Source organism: Spermophilus citellus (assembly GCF_964194105.1).
Source record: "Spermophilus citellus genome assembly, chromosome: X".
NCBI lineage: Eukaryota > Metazoa > Chordata > Mammalia > Rodentia > Sciuridae > Spermophilus > Spermophilus citellus.
In genome coordinates this window covers 11,777,331-11,802,426 of record NC_138190.1, presented here as the reverse complement: position 1 = coordinate 11,802,426, position 25,096 = coordinate 11,777,331, and the positions used below count along the sequence as shown (strand labels likewise).

At 39.7% G+C, this 25,096-nt stretch overlaps 1 protein-coding gene across 3 annotated transcripts; it reads left to right on the top strand.

Moving 5' to 3' along the window:
• RBBP7 (RB binding protein 7, chromatin remodeling factor) lies at nt 1-24,898 on the top strand. 3 transcript variants are annotated; one of them, XM_081276347.1, is made up of 12 exons: nt 1-133; nt 1,145-1,289; nt 7,386-7,531; nt 11,769-11,942; nt 12,959-13,074; nt 17,147-17,307; nt 18,123-18,249; nt 18,370-18,447; nt 19,225-19,301; nt 20,810-20,867; nt 23,561-23,671; nt 24,437-24,898. In XM_081276347.1, the coding sequence occupies exons 1-12, from the start codon at nt 16-18 to the stop codon at nt 24,503-24,505; spliced, it is 1,380 nt and encodes a 459-aa protein (XP_081132473.1). In that variant the 5' UTR covers nt 1-15; the 3' UTR covers nt 24,506-24,898. The 3 variants fall into 3 exon arrangements, with proteins under 3 accessions (XP_081132473.1, XP_081132472.1, XP_081132474.1); XM_081276346.1 differs by lacking the exon at nt 1-133 and adding an exon at nt 159-325; XM_081276348.1 differs by lacking the exon at nt 1-133 and adding an exon at nt 499-862.
• The last annotated feature ends 198 nt before the right edge of the window (nt 24,899-25,096 follow it).

Below are 25,096 nucleotides of genomic sequence, written 5' to 3'. Positions count from 1 at the left end.
TTTTTCCCAGGGCGGATGCGCCTGCGCTCAGCTGCCTGGGCGGGCTGGGAGGCGCGGGTTGAAAAGTCTCGTTCCAAGTTTGGAGAGAGAGAGAAGAGCGCCTCAGACCTCGATACCCGCGAGCGGGGAAGAGGCGGGAGAGAGGGACGCAGCGTCTGGGGAGCACTCAGGCAGCAAGACGGAGCTCAGGCTTCCAGAGCTAGGAGTGCGTGACGCGCCTGGGAAAAGAAGGAGCGCCAGCAATCGGGCTGCTCTTGGCTAGCGAGAGGAGTCCGAGGAGGCAACGAGGGGCGAACGACCCGACGCAAGATGGCGAGTAAAGAGAGTAAGAGGCCCTGCGGGGCGGCGCGCGCCGTGGCTGCGGGGGGCGGCGGGCGCGAGAGGCCGCTGCACGCGCCGGCGAAAGGCGCGAATTGGCGTGAGGAGCAGGGGGCGGGGCCGGGCGCGAGACTGGGCGCGCGCCTCGAGGGGCCTGCGCGGGACGGGGCCGCCATACGGAGGGCTCCGAGCACTTCCGGAGCCGGGCATGGGGACGAAGACTAGGCCCCCCTCTTTCCGCCCCCCCCCCCAGGCTTCGCTCCCTACGGCGCTCTGGGCCTCCGGGCGGAGGCGGTCACCGCTGGGAAACGAGCGCGGCGGCTCCTTCCGCGCGTGCTCGTAGTCCGTCTTGGGGTCGCGGCCCTTATCCAGGGGGTTGTGGAGTCCGCCGGCCTATGGCTGCCAGAGATGGCGTTGTGTGAGCTGGGGCCTCTCCTGGAGGGGGATCCAGGAAGCGGGCCTATGGGTTTCTGCTACACGTGGATTTGTCCTTCCGAGTGGGTTGTGGAGCCCCCTGTACATACAGGTCGTCATCTTAGAACAGGTGTGAACAGCTGTAACATGCTAAACAATCTCGCAGTCCGTGCAATTAATGACCCAATTTGGTGTATGCCGTACGTATTGATCTCGAAAGTGGAAAAAATGAGCTTCCTGGTTATTATTCTCTCCACATTGTGAAAGAGCAATTAGTTGTTTGGGTCCACATTATAGGTAAAAGGAAGAAGATAAGGTGTGGCCATCTCGAGGTGACCTCTAGTATTTGTGTATGGATTTGACTTCCATCCCTCTCAGCCACTTAATCGTGTGGGCTTTCTCCAAATTTCAGTGTTTGAAGATACTGTGGAGGAGCGTGTCATCAATGAAGAATATAAAATCTGGAAGAAGAATACACCGTTTCTGTATGACCTGGTTATGACCCATGCTCTTCAGTGGCCTAGTCTTACGGTTCAGTGGCTTCCTGAAGTGACTAAGTAAGGGTTTCTGGCAACTTTTGTTTTGCATAAATTTAACTGTCCTTTTGAATATCCTAGTTTGGGCATTTTATACATAGAACATAAGCATACCCTTGGATAAGGTGGCAGGTGGTTTTTATTTTCAAAACTCTGTGATTTATTAGATGATTTTTAGCATAAAAGTGGGGTGTGGTAATGGGAGAGAAAACCTGTTGAGAGGAACATCTGAATATGGTTGACATTACTTGGACTTCAGTGATCAGCATCTCCCAATGCATTTCTTTAAAATTATTGAAAAATAGCGTACGTAATGAAAAGGGTTAGGGGTGTAGGTCAGAGGTAGAGCGCCTGCTTGGCATGTGAGCTATGGGGAAAAACAGCATAAAGTGCCCAAATTACAAGCATATGGCTTTCTAAATTTTTGCAAAATGAACACAAGTGTAAATAAATGACACCTAAGGTGAATACATTTTAATTGGCAAAGGGAAAAAATTGACAGCAATTAACCAAAAGAAAATGTGTCATTGGTTTATAGCATGAAAGAGTTTAAGAATTGGTGATTTTTATTGAGCTCTTAGAACTGGACCAGATAAATTTTATGTTCTGTTATTTGGGTTTAATCTGCATAACAATACTATGGTGTATGTACATTTTTCTTGGGGCGGGTTTACCTGGAATTGAACTCGGGGCAGGGGCACTCCGAGCCACATCCCTAGCCCTGTTTTGTATTTTATTAGAGACAGGGTCTCCCTGAGTTGCTTAGCTCCTCCTACATGGCTAAGGCTGCCTCCGCAGCTGCTGGGATTACAGGCATGCGCTACCACGCCCGGCTGTTAAGTACCATACCCCAAAACTTACAGCTAGTGAGTGGTTGCTCAGGCTTACAAACCTTGGTTTACACATCTGAGCCTAAAAACTTCCAGTTTACACTCTGGGCTTAACCAATCCAAACCGGTTGGCTCCAGAATTGAGGCAATGCCAGTATTTGACTACCTTTCTCATAGACTTGCAACTTTTCTAGTAGGAACTTGGACACATACCTTTAAAAGTGTATTGAATTGCGGGGTGTGGTGGCACACCCCTGTTATCCCAGCAACTCTGAGGCATGAGAAGACCAAAAGCTTGAGGCCAGCCTAAACAATTTAGCTAAACCCTGGATCAAAATAAAAAACAAAGGGCTGGACTGTAGCTCAGTGGTAAAGGGGCAGTACAAAAAAAAGTATTGAATTTGGCATTGGGGGTGTGGCTCAGTGATAGAGTGCTGGCCTAGCATGTGGGAGGCCCTGGATTCTATCCCCAATGCTGGGGTGGGGAGATATTATTGGTTTGCATATTGTGAACCTATAATTTAATGAGGATTAAATCAGACTCTAATTCAAAAGAGGATTTTACGGCAAGTTATAAAAATAAGAGTAAGCTAATTTTATATAAAATTGCTCTTATAATGGCCAGATTCCATATGCAAACTTTGACTTACATACAGATGGGCTTCCATTGGAGTTTTGAAAAATCTAAATGTACATGTACAAATGTGGGAAGCATCTTGAACTAAATAATGGAAACTTCTAGGCACTGATATTTTGGTGTTGGGCATCATACCCTGGGCCTTGTGAATGCCATGCTCTGCAGCTGAGCTATACCCCCAGCACTGAGCATTGACTTTTACAACTGCTTGTTTGCTTGCTTGCTCTTTTTTTTTCTTTTTCCCCTTGGGGTACCAGGGATTGAATTCAGGTGTGCTTAACCACTGAGTCACATCCTAAGCCCTTTTTATGTTTTTTTAATTTTGAGACAGGGTCTCCCTAAGTTGCTTAGGGCCTTGCTAGGTTCCTGAGACTAGCTTTGAACTTTGGATCCTCCTGCCTCAGCCTCCCAAGCTGCTGAGATTACAGGCCAGCGCCACTATGCCTGGCTTTACAGCTACTTTAGAACAGATTTAAAAATAGATTAAAGTCCATTGCAGTGGTGTAGGCTTGTAATCCTAGCTACCTGGGAGATGGAGGCAGGAGGATTCCAACTCCCGAGGCCAGCAATTTAGTGAGATCCTATCTCAAAAAAGAAAAGAGCTGGGGATTTAGTTCAGTGACAGAGCACCCTTGAGTTCAATCCCCAGACCTGAAGAGGTTGGGGGGGGGGGGGCGCTGAGTATCTGATACTCAAGAGTATTCAGGTTCTGGTTTGGAAGTTTGTGTGTTTGCCTCTTTTTATCTTCCTGTTAAGAAGATTTAATATTTGCTAGCAACTTGATTTGTCTTTTTTTAAATCTTTTTGACCTATTGTACCATAATAGAAAAAAAAAACAGGGGCTTTGAAGTCAAGACACCTGGGTTTGAATTCTGCCCCTACTTATTACCTTTGTGAACTAGGGCAAGTTGTTCAGTCTATCTTTGAGTTGTCCCGTCTGTAAGTGGAGGAATTGATAGTACTGACTGCCTACACTAGAAGTAATCAAATAAAATCTTTTTTTTTTCAAATGTGAATTCTTTTTTTTTAAAGAGAGAGTGAGAGAGGGGGGAGAGAGAGAGAGAGAGAATTTTTAATATTTATTTTTTAGTTCTCGGCGGACACAGCATCTTTGTTGGTATGTGGTGCTGAGGATCGAACCCGGGCCGCTCGCTGCGCCAGGCAGCGCCCTACCGCTTGAGCCACATCCCCAGCCCCATCAAATAAAATTTTGCATGTTAAAGTGCCTTCCACAGCATAGGAACATTAAGTGGTGACTATTGATTCTCCCACCCCTTCCTGTTCAAAAATAATTTGTAAGAGTTGAAATAACTACTTGAATTTCAGTGAAAGGTATTTACTGAAGTTTTTTTAAAGTCTTTTTTTTAACATTTTTTTTTTAGAAGTAGTTGGACATAATACCTTTATTTATTTTTATGTGGTGCTGAGGATTCAACCCAGGGCCTCACACGTGCTAGACGAGCACTCTACCACTGAGCCACAATCCCAGCCCTTTACTGAAGTTTTTTAAATGTGACCTAAAATATGTTGTACTTAAAGAATATTTGGCCTGCATTATCTTTTAAAACTTTATCTGAAATGCTTGGAACCAAAAATATTTGATTTTGGAATATTTGCATATATATTTAATGAGATACCCTGGGTGGGATCAAATCTGAACGTGAGATTGATTTGTATTTTATATACATGGAGCTGAAGATAATTTTTCTGACAATATTTTTTGGTACCTGAGATTGAACTCAGGAGCACTCTACTACTGAGCCACATCCTCAGCCCTGTTTTATATTTTATTTAGAGACAGGGTCTCACTGAGTTGCGGAACACCTTGCTTTTGCTGAGGCTGGCTTTGAATTCGGAATTCTTCAGTCTCAGCCTCCCAAGCCCAGCTCTTATTCTTTTTTTTTTTTTTATGATAGCAAGTTGTTCACTTGTCTTCTTAGAGTGAATATTGAAGAGATTTTTCCCTATCAACATGCTTAGCTATTACTTGTCCTCCCCCCCCCCCTTTTTTTTTTGGTACTGGAGATTGAACCAGGGGCACTTAATCCTTGTGCTACATCCCCAGCCCTTTTTATGTTTTACTTTGAGACAGGGTCTCCCTAAGTTGCTGAGGCCAGCTTTGAATTTGTAATCATACTGCCTCAGCCTCGTGAGCTGCTGGAATTACAGGCGAGTGCCACCATGCCCAGCTATACTCCCTTTATCTTTTTTTGTGGGGTGGGGTATTGGGGATTGAACTCAGAGAGGCACTCAACCACTGAGCCACATCCCCAGCCCTATTTTGTATTTTATTTTGAGTTGCTTAGCACCTTGCTTTTGCTGAAGCTGGCTTTGAAATCACGATCTGCCTGCCTCAGCCTCCAGAGCTGCTGGGATTATAGGCATGGGTCAAAGCACCGGGCTACTCCCTTCTTCTTAAGGGCACCAAGAATTCTATTTATGGATATAGCTTTTGTCACTAGTTCCTTATTGATGGGTGTGTAGGTTGTTTTCAGTCTTTTGCTTCTCAAACAGTGCTGCTGAGAATAATCTTTTAAAAGAGCACATTTTTCTGATTATTGGGTGAATTTTCTAGTGGCAGTTACTGGGTCAAAGGATTCTAGTACTCAAGATAGATAAGATCTTTTACCATTAGTGCTTCTGCAAACCTTTAAGGTATGTCCAGTATTAGAGAAAAATCATATCATTTTGATGATTTTAGGAAGGTAAGCTGTGTTTTAATAATAGAGGTGAAAAGGTTTGTAGTAAAAAGAAAAATTACTTATGATAAGTCAGGAGAAACTAGAATAATTGAGTAAAGAGGAATCTTTTAAAATCCTTCAGTCCACTTGAGACAGTGCTCCTTAGGTCCAATGATAAACTAGCCTATCTAGCTGACACTTTTACCTGTTGGTCTTAGTTTTCCTGCTTAAAATAACTTTTGTTATTTTCTCTCCTCTCCCAATAAGTCATTTATGTCAGCCCTAACATTGCTCTGTGGTGCCTCCTGTCAAACATTCCTATTTCTTTTCAAATTGTTTCTTAGGAGTTCTATATCTCCTTTCATTTTAAACTGGCATTCCTTGTAAAGGTTTCATTTTGTCCAAGTCCTCCTAAAGTACTTTGTTTAGAGCCTGATTTCAGTTAAAAATAAATAGGCTTATGCACATTACCATCCCCCCCATATAATGACTATATAAGATGGAATTAATTACCTTTGTTGATAGTCACATCATATTCTTGGCCTACTGTGCATGCATCAACTAAGTTCCATGTTGTTTGCCACCCCTCCCCCCAAACAGATTGGTATTGCTTAGCCATGGCTACCTCTTTTGTTTTTGGTGTTGTGTGTGTTCTTTTTTTTACCATAAGCCACATCATAACTTGGTAAAATTACATTTTGTAGTTCTTAACCTATTACTAACTTACAGGCCTAGATGTAATCTCCAAACTTTTTTTTAAAAACTGTTTCCTTGTACAACTGAAATTAAGGACAGTAACTGGCTTATCTAGTATTGGGGCCTAGAACCGTTGAAAGTTGCTATTCTAGATAATACAAATGGAAATGTATTATTGGTAGATACCAATGGAAAAATCACTGCTTGGACCAAGGTGCCAAGAGGCACTGGCAAGTTCTTCATCTTTAAAGTAAGTTTCCATAGAACAAGATAACAAAAACCTCTATAGAACTATAGGCATCATAAACACAAATGAGGGTTTTTTTGACATCATACCATTTGCATTTATAATCTGTTTTTTAGGTGAAGAAAGCAATTTTATGTTGCTAATTTTAGTATGACTCAGGATTTACACCCAGTTTTACTGACTCAACACTTTATTTTTTCTATTCTGCCTTGTTTCTTATTCGGAAATCAGAAACATTTAGTACATTAAAATAGGACTATAGGCAAGAAATCAGGATATAGGAGTATGGGGATCAGTGATGGACTACTATGTAGATATTTATTGTGGTTTACTGAGTTGAAACTGCCTTCCCCAGAATGATGCTCTAAAAAAAGGTGGTATTCACCTTGACATTTGAGGAAGAGAAGGATGACTCTTTAAAAAAGAAGCAAGCCCAGTGCCGTGGTGCAAGCCTGTGATCCCAGCAACTTGGGAGGCTAAGGCAGGAGGGTTGCAAGTTTGAGGCCAGCCTTAGCAATTTTAGCCAGTCCCTAAACATCTTATGGAGACCCTGTCTCAAAATAAGGAAAAAAGAAAGAAAAGGAAAAAGAAACAAGTCCTCTGCTTGTTGTGGTTAGACTATTTCTTGCTAGGTATGGTGGCGCATGCCTGATAGGGAGGCTGAGACAGGAGGATCTTGAGTTCAAAGCCAGTCTCAGCAAAAAGCGAGGCACTAAACAACTCAGTGTAGATCCTGTCTCTAAATAAAATACAATAAATAGGTCTGGGGATGTAGCTCAGTGGTTGAGTGCCCCTGAGTCCTACGCTTAATCCCCAGGACCCAAATAAATAAGTAAAAGACTATTTCTTTACATTTGCAAATGTGGGGATTGTAAAGTTGATGTAGGGGGGAAGGAAGTACTTAGTGGATGTTTAGTGTATGTTCATTAAAGAAATTTTAATGTATTTTGTGGGGACTAGACTGAATTTCATAGCAACTGAAAATTTCCTGTAGGATTAGTGTGATTAATTCTCTTTCTTGAACAGACCGGAAGGAAAAGATTATGCCCTTCATTGGCTAGTGTTGGGCACTCATACGTCTGATGAGCAGAATCATCTGGTGGTGGCTCGAGTTCATATTCCAAATGATGATGCACAATTTGATGCTTCCCATTGTGACAGTGACAAGGGTGGTAGGTATAACATATTCTAATATTGTTGTCAAAGAGAGTTGTGCCTCTTTCAAAACGTGCTATTAAAAATTGATACTATCAGATTTTGTCTCAGCATTGTAATTTATATGACTTTATCCTATACAACCTAGCAAGCCAGATGTTGGTTTGTGGGAAATTGGTTAAACACATTATGGTATGTTTGAAATAATATTCATCAATTAATAAGAGTAAGAAAAATTTACATACACTGGTATGGAATGTTATCTACGATAATAAAATGAATAACTGCTATGTGTTATTATACTATGTTGGTGAAAGTAATGTGTTGATATGCGTACAGAAAAAAATCAGGCGTATATACCAAAGAGTTAAAAGTGATGTTCTTTTTGTAGGGGGAGAGACACAGTAGTGGCAGGTTTAATTTGGGATTCTTATAACCTTTTTTTAAAAGGAATGATTTATTTTTGTTTTGTTTTTTTGTGTGTGCTGGGGTTCTAACACAGGGGTCAGCTGTACTAGGTACACACTGTAACTTTCGCCCCTAACTTTTTTTTTTGTTTTTAACAACACTTCCCTGTTTTGATATTCCCACAACCACCTAAAGTTTGATAATTTTGCTGGAAGTACTCAGAAACCTCAATAGCACATTATACTTACTGCTGAAGTTTGTTACAGTAAAGAATACAGAACAAAAGCAGCAGGAACAAGATATGCATTGGTGAGTTCAAGGAGGTCTGGCACAAGTTTCATCCAAGGCCACACCACACAGGATATGTTTTCTTTTTGGCAGCAAGCTATAGGGACATGTGTGGAATATCTCTGTCCGAGGAAGGCTATTTAGGTCTTGGTCTGAGGCTTTCTTGGAGGGCTGGTTGCATATGCATATCCTGCTGGCAACCAGCCATTACAACTAAAGGTCAGGACCCCGGTAATGAAAGCAAGTGCATATCATCAATCTTGACATTTGTGCAAAGTGTCCCTGACAAACTGGTACATCATGGTTCATTGCTCCAGGTGTACACCAAAAAAAAAATCATCAATCTATCAATTACATAGAGAACATTCTGAGGTCCATGTTCCCAGGAGTTGGCCAAGGGTCAGTAATGGTCCTTGTGTCCCTCAGAGGTGTCCCTCAGGTGTGATGGCTAAGTAACCAAACCTGTTGGGTTAATTCTTCGATGCCTCAGACTTTTTATCATATAACATTTTTAAAATATTTATGACTATTATTGGGCATAAAGTATTACATTATCTAGTATATTGAAATTGCTGGGTTGTGTGGCATATTCGTTGTCAACTTAAAAGGCTTTGTTCTTTTAAGTTTTTACCCAGAATGATTTACCCAGGTTGTCTCACAATTTATAATTCATTCTCCTACACCCTCTGATGGATTGTTTTGTAAACAGCTAAAATCAGAAATTTTAATGTAGCTTTTACCCATGGAATACTTACTGGCTTTCAGTTTAATCATTTGTCTTAGCCAGGCATGGTGGCACATACCTGTAATTGCAGCTATTCGAGAGGCCAAGACAAGAGGATTGCAAATCCAAGGCCAGCCTGGGTAACCTAGAGAGACCTTGTCTCAAAATAAAAGGTCTGGAGGTGAAGCTTAGGGTAGAGATTTAGCATGTGTTAAACCTTGGGTTCAGGCCCTAGTAATGTTTTTTTTTAAAAAAAGCCTCTGTGTATAACATGTGGATCTATTCAATTATTAAAGTTATATTTCCAGTTACTGCATTTTAACAAATGACAAGTAATTCCAATTAACATCTTTATTTTCAATCATTATTTTTTTAAAGCATGTTTATTGTTGTGGAAGTCAAAGCTCTGTATTAAAAGAAAAACATACCTGAACACCTAAATTTATTTTATTTATATATATATATATATATTTTTTTTTTTTTTTTTTTTTTTTGAGACAGTCTTCTCTGTAGCCCAGGCTGATCTTCAACACGTGAGCTCAGGGGATCCTCCTGAGTGGCTTCCTGATTGGCTAGATATGCACCAATGTGTCCAGCTCTAATTTTTTTAAAGGAGAGTTGTTTTAAATAGGAATTGAGAGCCAGGCATGGTGGCACACACCTGTAATTCCAGTGACTAAAGAGTCTGAGACAGGAGCATCACCAAATGTAAGGCCAACCTCAGCGACTTAATGAGGCCTTAAGCAACTTAGGCCCCATCTCAAAATTTAAGAAAAAAGGGGGGTGGTGGCTGGGGATGTAGCTCAGTGAATGGGGGAAAAAAAAGAATTGGGAGACCTGAAAGTCTTTGTAGCAGGAAGATTAAAGCCACTGGAGTCCGTGGCGATGGGATGTTGAAAGTCAGGAAGGAGGGACATCTTTGGAGCAGAGACACAGGAGGTAGGGATGGGGTTCATTGAATTCTCTTAATGGAGTTTCGAACTCCTAGGCTCTAGCAATTGTGCCTCAGCTTCCTGAATAGCTGGATTATGGGCGTGTATCACCATATCTATAAGTAGAAGGGGATAGTCAGGAAGGTTGAAGGACATTTTTTCCATTGACTGGGTGGAAGAGCTTTGGAGTAGTTGCCACTGAAGTAGCAAGCTGTGTTTGCCTCAGAGACAAATCACTAGATGCTGATATTAAGATGTAGGAGCCAATGTTTATAAAGCATTCTCATAGCAAGAGCTGGCTAGCCAGGCACAATGATGCGCACCTGAAATCCTAGCTACTCAGGAGCCTAAGAGAGAATGATTGCAAGTTCAAGACCAACCTGTGTAACTTAGAAAGACCCTGTCTCAAAATTAAATGTGAAAACAGGGACTGGGAATGTAGTTCTGGGGCAGAACAGTCCTGGGTTCAATCTCCAGTGCCAATGGGAAAAAAAGAGGAGAGAAGGAGAACTGGCTAGAACTGAGAAATGGTGTACTCCTTTTGTTTTTTTCCCCAGGCCCCTGTCACACACACGTCCCCCCCCCCCCCCCCGTTGGGGTACCGGGGATTGAATTCAGAGGCACTCACCCACTGAGCCATGTCCCCAGCTCTGTTTTGCATTATATTTATAGACAGGGTCTCACTGAGCTGCTTAGCACTATGCTTTAGATGAGGCTGGCTTTGAACTTGGAATCCTCCTGTCTCAGCCTCCTGAGCCGTGGGGATTACGGGCGTGCGCCACCACACCCAGCTGCCTTTCTCACTTCTTAACTGCATGATTCCCTTAGACATTTGAGTTAGTGGTCCTTGACCCAAGACACAGGGTAAGCTGAAAAAGAATGTGCAAAGAAGCAATAACACCAGTCAGAAAGAAATAACAAAATTGTAATATAAAGCCTGCTAACTTTTGAAGTGTCAGCATGGAATTCAAGTTTTTATCTAGGAGCACAAAAAAGAAAATGTTCTTGTTATGCTTTATCTGCTTAGATGTCCTCTACTTGTATTCTTTCTGCTAACATCTTGCTACTTTTCAGAAGTTATCTTATTTTTTTATGCAGTTTTGTTACTTTACAAGGCCTTTTTCATGACTATAACACTATAGTTCTATTTAAGTACTAGATGGAGAAGTTTACGTGCTTTTTAAAAATATTTTTTAACTTTATTTTTTATGTGGTGCTGAGGATCAAACCTGTTGCCTCATACGTGGTAGGCAAGTGCTCTGCCACGGAGCCACAACCCCAGCCCTACCCCCTTGTTTTAATTTTGGCACTGCACGTGTAGATGAACCACATATATGTATGTGTCTTAAGGACAAGTGGGGATTAGTCAACATGGGTTTCTGATGTGAGAATGTTTCTGCCTTTAGATTGATTGAGTGTTCACATTCAGGTAAAACCTTTCCTGTTTTCTTTTTTGATTTAGTGCATTGTTATATGAAATACATTTTGACATTCATAAGTGCCTATGACATTTTGCTCCATTTCAGTTTTGTTTTGATGAATTGACAGTTCCAAATGAGTTAAATTTGAATTAAAAAACTGTTGGCCTGTTTAATATGTAGTTATTTAAAATTTTTGTGAATAACTATATAGTCTTCACAATTGAAAGAGGGTAGTTTTAATTGTTTTAAATCCAAGGTGGAACTGAATTAACTTACATCAGGCAGCTAGTGATATTTTCCAGTGCAAATGAACTTTCATAATAAATTCAAGTAGCAAGTAGATGCATATTTTTGGGTTTTCTCTGTCTCATCAGTTTGCACTATAGTGTTTTGTCATGGTAAAATCTGTTGGGTTGATTAAACAGAGACTTGTGAGTTTTAATCCTAAGTATATGTGTTTATTTCTCTCTATGCACATTAGAATTTGGTGGCTTTGGTTCTGTAACCGGGAAAATTGAATGTGAAATTAAAATTAATCATGAAGGAGAAGTAAACCGTGCTCGTTACATGCCACAGAACCCTCACATCATTGCTACAAAAACACCATCTTCTGATGTGTTGGTTTTTGACTATACAAAACATCCTGCTAAACCAGGTAAGTAATAACAAGGCCAGGCCATTACTTGAGCATTTTTCTTGATTCAAAATGATAATGTTTTTAAGATCAAAGTATTATGCTCTACAGTATTTTATAAGGTTAAAAATTGTTTGAAGGTCCTGTAACCATCCTGAAGTTTGGTGATATGCCAAAAGGACCTAATAGCAAGTTATACTTACATCTAAGGTTTACTATGACAAAGGATCCAGAGCAAGGCAGGAATAAAAAGATACACATGAGGTGAAGTTCAGTGATCAAGGGCTTCTGAGTCCTTCCTCTCTGGGGCCACAAAGAACATGGTTTTTCTTAGCAGCAAACCCCAATAACATATGTTAAATGACTGTGCCCAAGGAAGCCTGTTTTGAGCCTCAGAGTCTGGGGATTTTAATGGAGGTCTAGGCATATCGTGTTCTGTGACTGGCCATGGTAATGAAAATTCAGGACCCCAACAGTTAAGCCAGATACATCATGAATTCTTGCTGAACAGTCCTACAAGTCTTGACAAGTCACTACAGCATGCCCCAGTGCTCTGGGTATACACAACTTCATCACATTGACATAAAGAACTCTCCAAAGGTCACATTCTCAGGACTTAGCCAAGGGTCATTCATGGTTGCAGGGTACCATAGAGACATTCGAGGACTGAGTAACCAGACCTGCTGTGTTAGAAGTATTTCTAAAAATTGACTCAGGTGCAAGGGGTGGGGTGTGGGTGTTGCCACTACACAAATTTATGGGCTAGATATACTACTTTTCAGTATTTCCATGTTGGAGATAGTATCATATCAGGTAAGAAACTAGCCATTTAATTAACTGTCATGAGGCTCAGTTTGCATAGAATATTTAATATGAAGCAAGAGAGTAAATTTTCAAAGCAATTCCAGGTCAGACCAAGTCCTTGTTTATATGGAATTGCTATTATGGTTCACGAGCAAAAGAGCAAGAATTTGTTCTCACCACTTATAATATTATAAGTAGATAATAATAATGTGTTTTTTTTTTTTTTTTGGTAGACCCAAGTGGAGAATGTAATCCTGATCTTAGGTTAAGAGGTCACCAAAAGGAAGGATATGGTCTATCCTGGAATTCAAATTTGAGTGGACATCTCCTAAGTGCATCTGATGACCATGTGAGAAATATATTCTTTCTAATCTGCTTATGTACAGACACCTTTATACTGAAGGATTTTTTTTTTTTTTGGTGGAGCTGTGGTGAAGGATCACCTTTTTATAGATAAAAGATTTCCTAAAATAACACTTATTATAACATTTCCCAGATGTTAAAGCATTGGTTTTCAGACATGAGCCTTAGGACTTCATAATCCCACCACCACTCAGACAGTGTCTTGCTAGCTGGTCCGAACTCCTGGGTACACACTGGCTAGTTCTTTTTTCTTTTTTCACTCCTGGGGATTAAACTCAGACCCTGACACATGCTACTCTACTACTAAGTTGAATCCCCAGCCCCTTGCAAAGCTCTTTTTTTAAAAAATATTTTTAGATGTTGATGGACCTATATTTATTCATTTATTTATATATGGTGCTGAGAATCGAACCCAATGCCTCACACATTCTAGGCAAGCACTGTACCACTGAGCCATAACCCCAGCCCCTGCAAAGCTCTTTTGAACTAGCCTTAGAATGGAGGAAAAATGGGAAGATCTCCCATTCTTTAAAAGAGGACCTCTAGGCCTTTATGATGGAAATTCTATTAGACATTTACAGGGTGGGATTAATGTAAGTATATTTAAAAGTTGTGCAACCATTGACACTAATTTTCTGTATCTATACTATGGTCTATTCTGTCTCCCAGCCCTGTTTGGTCTATTTTGAGTGATATGACCTTTTTTGTGCCAGTTTTGTGTGGATGTGCTTTCATTTTTCTTGGGTAATTACCTAGGAGTGGAATTGCTGGTTCTTATGGTAACACTATGTTTAACTTGGAAGAACTGCCAAACTTTTCCAGAATTGCTGCCCATTTTATATTTCCACCAACAACATATAAATGTCCCCTTTCTCAACATCCTTGCCAATACTTGGCTTTTGTTATTCTTTCTTTCTTTATTTTTGTATGTGGTACCGAGGATTGAACTCAGTGCCTCATGCATGCAAGGCAAGCACTCAACCACTGAGCTGCAACCCCAGCCCCCCCCCCCGTTTTTTTTTGTTGGTGGTGGTGGTGCTGGGGATTGAACCCAGGGCCTTGTGCATGTGAGGCAAGCACTCTACCAACTGAGCTATATCCCCAGACCCTATACTTTTTATTTTTAGCCATCCCAGTAGATATGAAGTAGTATCTCATTTTGGTTTTGATTCGCATTACTCTGACTAATTATATTGAACATCTTTTCTTATGCTTATTGGCCATTTGTATCTCTCTTTTGGACAAAATGTTTTCAAATCTTTTTTTTTTTTTTTTTTTTTTTTGGTACTGGGGATTGAACCCAGAGGTACTTAGCACTGAGCAACATCCTCATCCCATTTTTATTTCTTATTTTGAGGCAGGATCTCACTAAGTTGCTGAGGCTGGCCTCTGACTTGCCATCCTCCTGCCTCCAGAGTCACTGAGATTACAGGTGTATGCCACAACACCCAGCTATAAAAGCTACTTTTTAATAATTAAAAGTATCACTCAAATGCAAAGTGATCTTGATAGTTTATCATAGATCAATGTTTATAGCATTCTGAACACTAACAGCCCCCATATCTTTTCTGGTGGATCCCTGACAATAGGCAAAATGTATTTGGTATGATTCCAAGTAAGAGTTAAATTTCTGAGGCTTTTCAAAGTTCATATAACTTGGCCATAGTTAGTGTTTTGTGTCAGCTTCAGGAGAGCAGGTTCTTTGCCACCTTCCTTAATACATCCCTGTGCCTAGAATGGCCTGTCATGTGTCAGACCTTTATATTTTTGTTGATCACCATTTTTCTCAAGCTATTTTAAATAACAAAAATAGAGAATTGCCTCAAGTCAAGAGTAATCTAATAACTAGTACCTTTTAAAGATACTGGACTGAGAATTTTTAGTAATAATAATAGTTGTCAATTACCAAGGGCTCCCCAAGTGCCTCACATGGTGTTAATCTTCATAGGCTCTTTCTGGTTTTGGGGTTTTTTTTTTTTTTGTTGTTAGGAATTGAACTCAGGGTTGTTTAACCACTGAGCCACATCCCCAATCTTTTCTAATTTTTATTTTATGACAGGGTTCAGATTACCTAGGGCCTCATTAAGTTGCTGAAGGTGTCTTTGAATTTTCAGTCCTCCTGCCTCAGCCTCCCACGTCTCTGGGATTACAGGCATGTGCTACCACACCTGGCTTCCCAGGCTCTTTCTGAGGTAGGAAGCAGGAGTGGATGACAGGAGCTTTCTACACATTCCTTTTTCTTTGGTATATATAAATTATATGCTAGAGTACTCTAGTCTAGGTGACAGCAGAGACTAAGGCACATGTATTATGTAAAGAAGTGTTTTTGTGGGGCTGGGTTGTGTCTCAGTGGTAGAGCACTTGCCTTGCATGCATGAGGCACTGGGTTCGATCCTCAGCACCACATAAAGATGAATAAAGAAAGATGTTGTGTCCATCTACAACTAAAAAATTTTTTAAATGTTTTTGTTAACTTGGAAAATACCTATGACTGGGAAACAGCTTTGTTACAGCAACCCTTTTATAAAAGAGGGTGGATTAAGAGGTTGGGGGCATAGCACAGTGGTAAAGCAATTACCTAGGATGCATGATTCTCAGCACTGCAAACCAAAACACTAAAAGCAGTTTAAAAAGATGATGAAATTAAACTTAAAAAATAAATAAAATGAAATTTAAAAGATGAGATGCTGGATGCAGTGGCATGCACCAGTAATCCCAGAGACCCTGGAGGCTGAGGAAGGAGGATCTTAAGTTCAAGGCCAGCCTCAGCAACTTAGTAAGGCCCTAAGCAACTTAGTTTCTGTCTGTAAATAAAAATTTATAAAAGGCCGGGGATGGGCCAGCACAGTGGCTCACGCCTATTATCTCAGTAGCTTGGGAAGCTGAGCAGGAGGATCGTGAGTTCAAAGCCAGTCTCAGCAATTTAGCAAGGCCCTAAGCAACTCAGTGAGATCCTGTCTCTAAATTAAAAAATATATATATAAAAATGGCTGGGGATGTGGTTTGGTGGTTAAGCACCTCTGGGTTCAATCCCCAGTGCCAAAAGAGAGAGCATGCGTGCAATAGCAATAAGGCCTGCAGAGCTAGGTATTATATACCTGTAATCCCAGTTACACAGGAGGCTGAATTAAGAGGAGAATCACAATTTGGAGGTCAGTTTGGGCAACCATGCAAGACCTTATCTAAAAAAATCAAAAGGGATAGACATGGCTCAGAGGTAGTACACCCCTGGGTTCAATACCCAGTACAATTAAAAGAAAAAGAGATGAGGCCAATACCAGTATCAATAGAATTATACCTTAAAGGAATTACTTCTTAGGCTGGGGACTTGGTATGATAGTACTTGCCTAGCAGATGCTGAGGTGATAGTTCCCCAGCACTGCAGAAAGAAAAAAAAAAATTGCTTCCTATTTTAAACCATCAAGTGTGAATCATTGCCTTATAGCTTAAAATATTTTTTATAAAAACTGAATACATTGCTCTTAACTCTTTGTGATGAAATGTCAAGAGAAAACCTTGATCATGAAGACACAGAATTTTGGGGCTCTTGTGATCTTTAAGGCCTGAGGAAGGCCCCATGACTTCTCCACTGTTACAACTCTTGATGCCTATGGTTGTTTCTGCCATGAAGTGAAAAACTTGTCCAAAAAGCTTTATTTTTTGAGAGTCATGTTTTAGTTTTAATTCTCAATCTTCCAATCCTAGTAGGAATTTTTAAGATGTGCACTCCTGCTCAACAGAACCATGTTCCTGGCTCTGATTTGTTGTGCCATTGCCATGAGTTGTAAATACTTGAATGTACAGAGATAGAAACTACAACTTAAGTGTCCATTCCTTGCCTGCTATCATACTTAGCGCCCCCACTCCCAAAATCTAGTTTCTTTTCACTCAAACTCACATGGATTCTGCACCAACACACTCTTCTGTTTATTACCTCTCTCTTATGTGCATTTCTAACTTTTATTAAGTAAATTTGGGTTTTAGTGAAGATTTTTAAATAAGATGTTAACCTTTAGAATCATTGTCTTATAGCTTTTCATTCCCTCTTTCTCCCTCAGACTGTCTGCCTGTGGGATATAAATGCAGGACCAAAGGAAGGCAAAATTGTGGATGCTAAAGCAATCTTTACTGGCCACTCAGCTGTTGTAGAGGATGTGGCCTGGCATCTCCTGCATGAGTCATTGTTTGGATCTGTCGCTGATGATCAGAAACTTATGATGTAAGATGGAAAGATCAGTGGGACCTTGATAGGTGATCTGAATGACCATTAGTGATTGTGGTAGACTGATTTGGGTCTTTTTTTTTTTTAAGTTTTAGGTGAGGTACAATAGATAATACAATGAATTACATGTCTATAATTGCCTTTTTAATAAGGTTTACTGTTCAATATGAATAAATAGCTTTTTGTTTAAAAATGAAAGATAGTGTGAAAGAAAATGCTTATAGTAGTATTAGCACTACAAAAACATATTAAAATTGGGACCCAGAATTACTTCAGTTGGAGGTCCGAGGAGAGAGTGATTCTGTGAGGGTTGTGGCCACAGGGCTGAATTCAACCACCTAGAATACCTTTATTTTATTTTATTTTATTTTTGGTGAGGGGCACAGTACTGGAGTTCGAACCCAAGGACTCAACACATGATAGGAAAGTGCTTTTACCATTGATCTCTATCCTCAGTTCTAGAACACTGCTTGTGTCATGAACTGAGACAAATATGGTAAAATACTGAAATTTGACAAGGCCAGTTGTATGTATCAAATTATTATTCTCTACAGTCTTATTTTGTGTGTGCTTGAAATAGTAATTAAGTCAGGAATCTAATAAAAGAAGATCCAGAAATAATAGCTCTAGGTTTAGAATGTGTGGTCAAAATCCAGATTGCCAGCTCTATGTAATGGTGTCTTTGCTCAGGATTGAGCAGATCTTACAGCAGAGTGGAATGGCTTTGACTGGATCCGGCATGAATGTGTGAGAGGTTTGGGAGGCTCAGCATACTCCTCGGGTGCTGTATGCCTTATACCTTTGTGTTTTAGATGGGACACCAGGTCCAATACCACTTCTAAACCGAGCCATTTGGTGGATGCGCATACCGCCGAGGTCAACTGCCTCTCCTTCAATCCCTACAGCGAGTTCATTCTAGCAACTGGCTCTGCGGATAAGGTTTTAAAGTTTTTGTGTATTTGGTGTTTACAAAACTCAGTTGTTCTGTACATTAATCAGATATTTGAAAGGTCTTATGTAAAGCACAGAAATGAATTCACTTCTTTATTATTGTTTTAGACTGTAGCTTTGTGGGATCTGCGTAACTTAAAGTTAAAACTCCATACCTTCGAATCTCATAAGGATGAAATTTTCCAGGTATGTGATAGTTTTTTGGTGTCTGTATGTCAGGTTTTAGTGTTTGCATGCTTTGTAACATAAAAGTTTTCATTTTTTTCTTTTATATGGTGGGCGTGAGATACTTTTTCTTTTCAAAGCCACTTGATTCCACTGTATAATTATGTACACAAGTGGGAAATAACTGGGAGATTTTTTTACACGCCCTTAGTTCAGAAGTAGAAGAAAAAGGCTTGCAAGCAGGATTGGTTTAAAATGTGAAATCTGCTGGGTGCAGTGGTTCATGCCTGTAATCCCAGCAGCTTGGGAGGCTGAGATAGGAGGATCCCAGATTCAAAGCCAGCCTCATCAACAGGGAGGCGCTAAGCAACTCAGTGAGACCCTGTCTCTAAATAAAATACAAAATAGGGCTGGGGGGTTGGTTCAGTGGTTGAGTGCCCCTGAGTTCAATCCCTGGTACCAAAAAAATGTGAAATCTAAGGATTTTCAGTTAGGTGTACTGGTATGGCAGGTCCAGTAGTAAAAAAAAAAATATACTTGGTTTAACACAGAGATTTCCATAGCATACACTTTGTTGAAAAGTTTAAGGCTTTTGGGGTGCTTCTGGAACTGAACAAGTTTAATGGGGCCCCCTACCTGTGTTCTCAGTACTAAGGAAAGGCTGGGACAGGATGCAAGGGCTCTAGTCCAAGAAGTGGAAACATCATGAGATGGGAAAATACTCTGGATTAGAAAAATAGCCACAAAACCAGGAACAGAGTGTCCTTTAAATACATTTTCAAAATATCTATTTGTTAGGTCCACTGGTCTCCACATAATGAAACTATTCTGGCTTCAAGTGGTACTGATCGCCGCCTGAATGTGTGGGATTTAAGGTAATTTAGAATCTGGTGACAGGATACTGCATGACTATGCTAATGTGGCAGGTTACAAAGTAACTTTTAAGTACTTTCCTGGTCTATAAAATAAAAGCAAAATCAGCAATTTATGATAAAATAAATTTCTGTGAGTCATGTTTGATATCAGCCATGAAGTGGTATTTTTAAAATATTCTTTTAGTTGTAGTTGGACACAGTACCTTTTATTTTATTATTTTTATGTGGTGCTGAGCATCGAACCCAGCGCCTTGCATATGCTAGGTGAGTGCTCTACTGCTGAGCCACAATCCCAGCCTGTGCATCCAGATAATTTTATAAAACACTCTTACTATAGAAAGGAATAAAGGTGAGAGATAATCATTTCTCATTGGATTTCACAGTACACCAGCAAGGCTGTTCTTACAGTTCTGCCATTTTGCTCTTCTGTGCTTTTTTTTTTTTAATATTTTATTTAGGATCGAACCCGGGGCTCCACCCATCCCAGACGAGCACTCTACTGCTGAGCCCACAACCCCAGCCCCTCTTCTGTGCTTTTTATTGACTCATTCCACAGATACGAGCTCCCAATGTAGGTTGTATAACCACTTGGGGAATCCTTTGTGAAGGAGACCGGGACAACCCTTGCTATCCAGAGCTTATGTTCTCTTGGGGCTCATTGTATAGTTTCTCCAGTTTTTAAGGTTTCTTGACTTCAGAGTTGCTTTTTTCTTGACTTCAGAGTTGCTTTCCTAAGAAATTTAGGCTGGACTCCATGTATATATGTCAAAATATACTCTACGCATATCTAAAAAGAACAATTGAAATTTAAAAGGGGGGGCTGGGGATATATAGCTCAGTTGGTAGAGTACTTGCCTTGCGTGCACAAGCCCCTGGATTCAATCCCCAGTACCATTTTTACACCATTTTATATGTTTCATAATGTTTTGTTGCTGATATCTTTAGACAGATCTGAAGTACTGATGCGTAATGTATTTCACTCCTAGAATGCAAAAGGTGTTAAGAATTCTGGCCATCCAGGCACTTGCTTGTAATCCTAGCACCTTGGGAGGCTGAGGCAGGAAGATGGCAAGTTCAAAGCCAGCCTCAGCAACTTAGCAAGGCCCTATCTCAAAATAGATTAAAAGGGCTGGAGATGTAACTCAGTGGTAAAGCGCCCTTGGCTTCAGTCCCCATATAAAAAGAAGAATAAAGGGTTTAAGACCATAAAGAATGTGCATTCTTTGCTTGTAGATTTTTAAAACGTGTTTCACCTTTTAATTCTAATGTAGAGTCAAGTTTATTTGAACAATTCCTCATTCTGCGACTTCAATTATGAATAGCTCTTACCTATTTCCTGAAAGTAAACATTCTACCCTCCCACCAAAAATTAATATAAAATCCCTAATTGAGAGGGAGTGAGTAGTGTGTGCATGCTTTAAGATGAATTTTCTGGTCTGTTACTGGTTTCATGTATATTTATGCTAAAAAATTTTCAATAATGAAAGCATTATGTTCTTTCTTAATAGTAAAATTGGAGAAGAACAATCAGCAGAAGATGCAGAAGATGGGCCTCCAGAACTCTTGGTATGCATTAGCTTTCTTATACAAAATGTTATATACAGATTGGATTATTTGTCTTTTATCCATTTATCTCTAGGGTGAGTCACAATTTCAGGGGCTGGGATTGTGGCTCAATGGTAAAGCACTTGCCTAGAACATTCGAGGCCTTGGGTTTAATCCTCAGCACCACATACAAATAAATAAAACAAAGGTATTGTGTCCAGCTGCAACTTAAAAAAATATTTTAAAAAAAGAATGAGTCTACAACTTCAAATTCTTGCTCTTGCAGATGATTTCAAAATGGAAGTCCTAGAGGTTATAGCTATTGAGCTTTGACATTTATTGAAAATAGTAAATAGAGGCCAGTAGGTTTTTATGAATATTTCAATGACATAGCAGTTTGAGCTCATGTAAAATACTGTATAGTAATTTCTCAATGGTTTAAAGTATATTTTCTAACAGTTTTTTTGGGAGGGGTAATACCCTTGCTTTCCAGTTAGAAATACTTAATACTTTCTAAAAGTATGGAAAAATTTTCCTATGACGTATTGCCAGACTTAGCCATGGTACTTTGCCCTTGCTCTGAATTCAACATTTTTCTCCTCCGGTCATTTGGCAGATAATGATTCATCACTCTGTAGCATACGTTTTATTTAGCTATTAAGCCAGTACTAATTTTTTGTATACTTGTGCTTCAACTTTGAAAAGTTAAAGCCCTTGAGAGTAAGCCTGACATACAGATGCTCACTAAGTCCCAACTTATACCAATATCCTTAGCCCCTTTTCCTCCTCAACTAGCTGGTCCCCGTGCCCTGGGATTCTGGGCAGAAATCAGCAAAGCACCAGAATAAGCCTCAGATGAACCAGTGTATTTAGTGTTTGTACCACTGCTATATAAAAAAGAGTATTTCTCAATAAATAAATTCCCTGGCCTGAGGGTAGCATCTAAATGCTTTATTCTATATGCGGTGACTTATTCTGAAAAGTCTTTTTTTTTTTTAAGGTATTGTCTTGAAAGAGCATTGTTCCCAATTATTTTTGTCTAGCAATTTTCACTTATATGTTTTGGTAACAACTCTATTGAGATAACTCACATAGTATACAATTCACATCTATAATGTATACTATTCACTGATTTTTTTATATATTCAGAGTTGTACAACCACCACAAATCAATTCTAGAACATTTTTGTCCTTGAGGAAATAAAACAATGTAGCTGTCAACTTCCAATTCTTCCCCTGTCCCCCATCTGCTTTTTGTTGGTATAATTTTGGCTACATAAACAAGAATATGGTCTTTTGTGACTGATTACTTAGCATGACCTTTTCAAGGTTTTAGCTTTTTTTTTTTTGGATACTGAGAGAAAAGTGTATTACTTTGTGTATTATGACTCTGCAACAACTTTTCATGATCTTTTAAAGAAGTCTGCTAGGATTTTGCTCTTCTCAAGAAAGCCTGAATCAAGGGGCACTTAAAAGTGATGGATTACATAAATATAATTTTAATATAACAGTATCTCTTATATATATTCCAAGCCAGTGGTCTTAAAATATTTTCACTTGTGTACCCCTTGAGTATTTTGAAAAGCTCTTTACCCTTTCACTTATGTGGATAAAATGAATAGGTAAAACAGTAACATTGGATATAACCTAATCAGACAGAGATATCATTGTCAAATTAGTCAATTTAAAAGTTTATCAGGGAAGACTGACTTCCCAGTTCAAAACATTGTGTTTATATTTTTATCATTGCAAAGAACTGGTTCCTGCGAATCTTGTTTCAAAGATAATAAAAGACATTGCTTTTCCATAAGGTTGTCTCTTAAAGGAAATAAGACTTTGTTCCCCTTCAGCATTTTGTAGCAAAGCTGTTGTAGTTTGGACCTTGTGAGGGACCCTGGAGTTGGAAAGTGCCAAGAGTTTCTCTCCTTTGGCCCAGTGTACCTCGGGAAGATTGAGAAGGGTGAGAGCTATGCCTTTATTTAAGTTAAAGGAGAAGAGAGACAGGGAGCCGGAGAAGAATCAGGAGACTCTGGCAGGTGGGCTAGTATAGGAAAGAGTATGTGACCTGGCACACTGGAAAAATATCACCTTAAGACATTTGCACCTGGGGCTGGGGATGTGGCTCAAGCGGTAGGGCGCTGCCTGGCATGCGTGCGGCCCGGGTTCGATCCTCAGCACCACATACCAACAAAGATGTTGTGTCCGCCGAGAACTAAAAAATAAATATTAAAAATTCTCTCTCTCTCTCTCTCTTTAAAAAGAAAAAAAAAGACATTTGCACCTAACTCTATATGCTGCATTTACGTTCATTGTATTTGGTATGAAAATGGCATTCTGGAAATGACATAGAAATGGTAATATAGAAAAATGTTCTTAGGGGACACATGCCAAAGAACACAGAAGTGAAGCATCCCGTCTACAACTTAGATATGCACACTATACTGAGCCAGTTTGCAAAATATAGCTTATAAGGCCTGTACTGCCTACCCTCTAAACTGTGGGTCAGTGCCCTTCCAAACTGGAAAGCTGGTGGTGTTTTTTGTTGTCGTTGTTCAGTGGTGCTGGTGATTGATCTCAGGACCTTGTGCATGCTAGGCAAGCTCTCTACCACTGAGCTGCATCTCTAGTGAAAGACTGTTAAAAATTATTTTAAAATCCAAGTATTAGAATCAAAAGGAGAAGGTATGAAACCATGACACTTTTCTTATTAACAGTTCATTCATGGAGGACACACTGCCAAGATTTCGGACTTCAGTTGGAACCCCAATGAGCCTTGGGTCATTTGCTCAGTGTCTGAGGATAATATCATGCAGATATGGCAAATGGTAAGCTGAAATGTTTATTTTCCCTAGTGATGCAATGTAATAGAAATACTTCATATATTTAGGTACATATTATACCTAAATATGTACTCATAGGAAGGAAACAGTTTGAAGAACTTTTTCTGCTTTAACAGTGATCTTGGTTCCATAGTGGTACTTTTGTCTGCTACACCTGTCAGGTCAGGAGAAATATCTGCATGTCTGTTTAAGATGCATATGCAGACACACAAAGCATCTGTTGCTTTGCATTTTTGCTGTATTCTTTGTGCACTGGGGTCTTGGCATTGGCCTCACTGCTGTCTGCAGTGTCTGTGTGTCATGGGCATGAAGGATATCAGAGAGAAATGTTGAAATGTTCAAATGATACCAAGCTCTATGATGAGGAGTACTAAATATTTGCCATTTCTAAGATGCTGAGTTGTTAACCGAGCCTTTCATAAAAACATCAGGGTCATCACTCTTTAAGTGATACCTAAAAGTGCTTTCAGAAAAGACCTTTCATGAACAATGATTAAATAACGCCTGAGTGGCTAGTTGTGTTTTTGGAATTACCTAAGGCAGGCCAATATTCTTAATTATCAGTCTTTGGAAAACGCAAAAATGGAACTAATCAACAAATTACTATAAAAAAAGTGTCCTGTAATTTCCAACACTAAAACACATTGACAGTAAATCCTAAAATTAGAATTGACGGATTAAATTCTATTTTTAGATGATTTTGTGAAACCCTTGGGGAGTTTTACCTGTGAATTTATTTGTTATCCCCAGGCTGAAAATATTTACAATGACGAAGAGTCAGATGTCACAACATCGGAACTGGAGGGACAAGGATCTTAAACCCAAAGTATGAGAAATGTTTCTGATGAATGTAATGCTACATGAATGCTTGATTTATCAAGCGCCAAAAAGGCATTGTATAGTAGGAAATGTTAAGTGGATGGCTTATGGCGTTCTTTACCTTCTGATTCTGATTCTAGCACTTTCAAGTGAGCTGTTGCGTACTGTATCATATTGTAGCTGTTAGGGAAGAAAAGAATGTTGCTTAAGAAAGAATATCACCATTGTTTTAAAATACAAGTAGCAGGGTACTGCCTTTGATTCAACTGTTTTAAGTCCTCATTTTCTCAAACTAAGTGCTTGCTGTTCCTGAATATGCAAGGATAACTTTTACACTTTTTCCTTCCAACACTTCTTGATTGGCTTTGCAGAAATAAAGTTTTAAAATAAAAATCGTGTCATTCTTTTAGAAGCTTGAGAGTGGGTTCATATGTATGCACATATCCCCTTCTTGAGTAGAAATGGGTAAGGTTGTATCTTTGGGATGTTCTTTAGAATGAAGGCCATTTGGGTAACAGAATACACAGAAGCTGTTAAATTTATCATACATATTTACTTAATCTATACAGAATCGAGTAGATAAAATCAGAT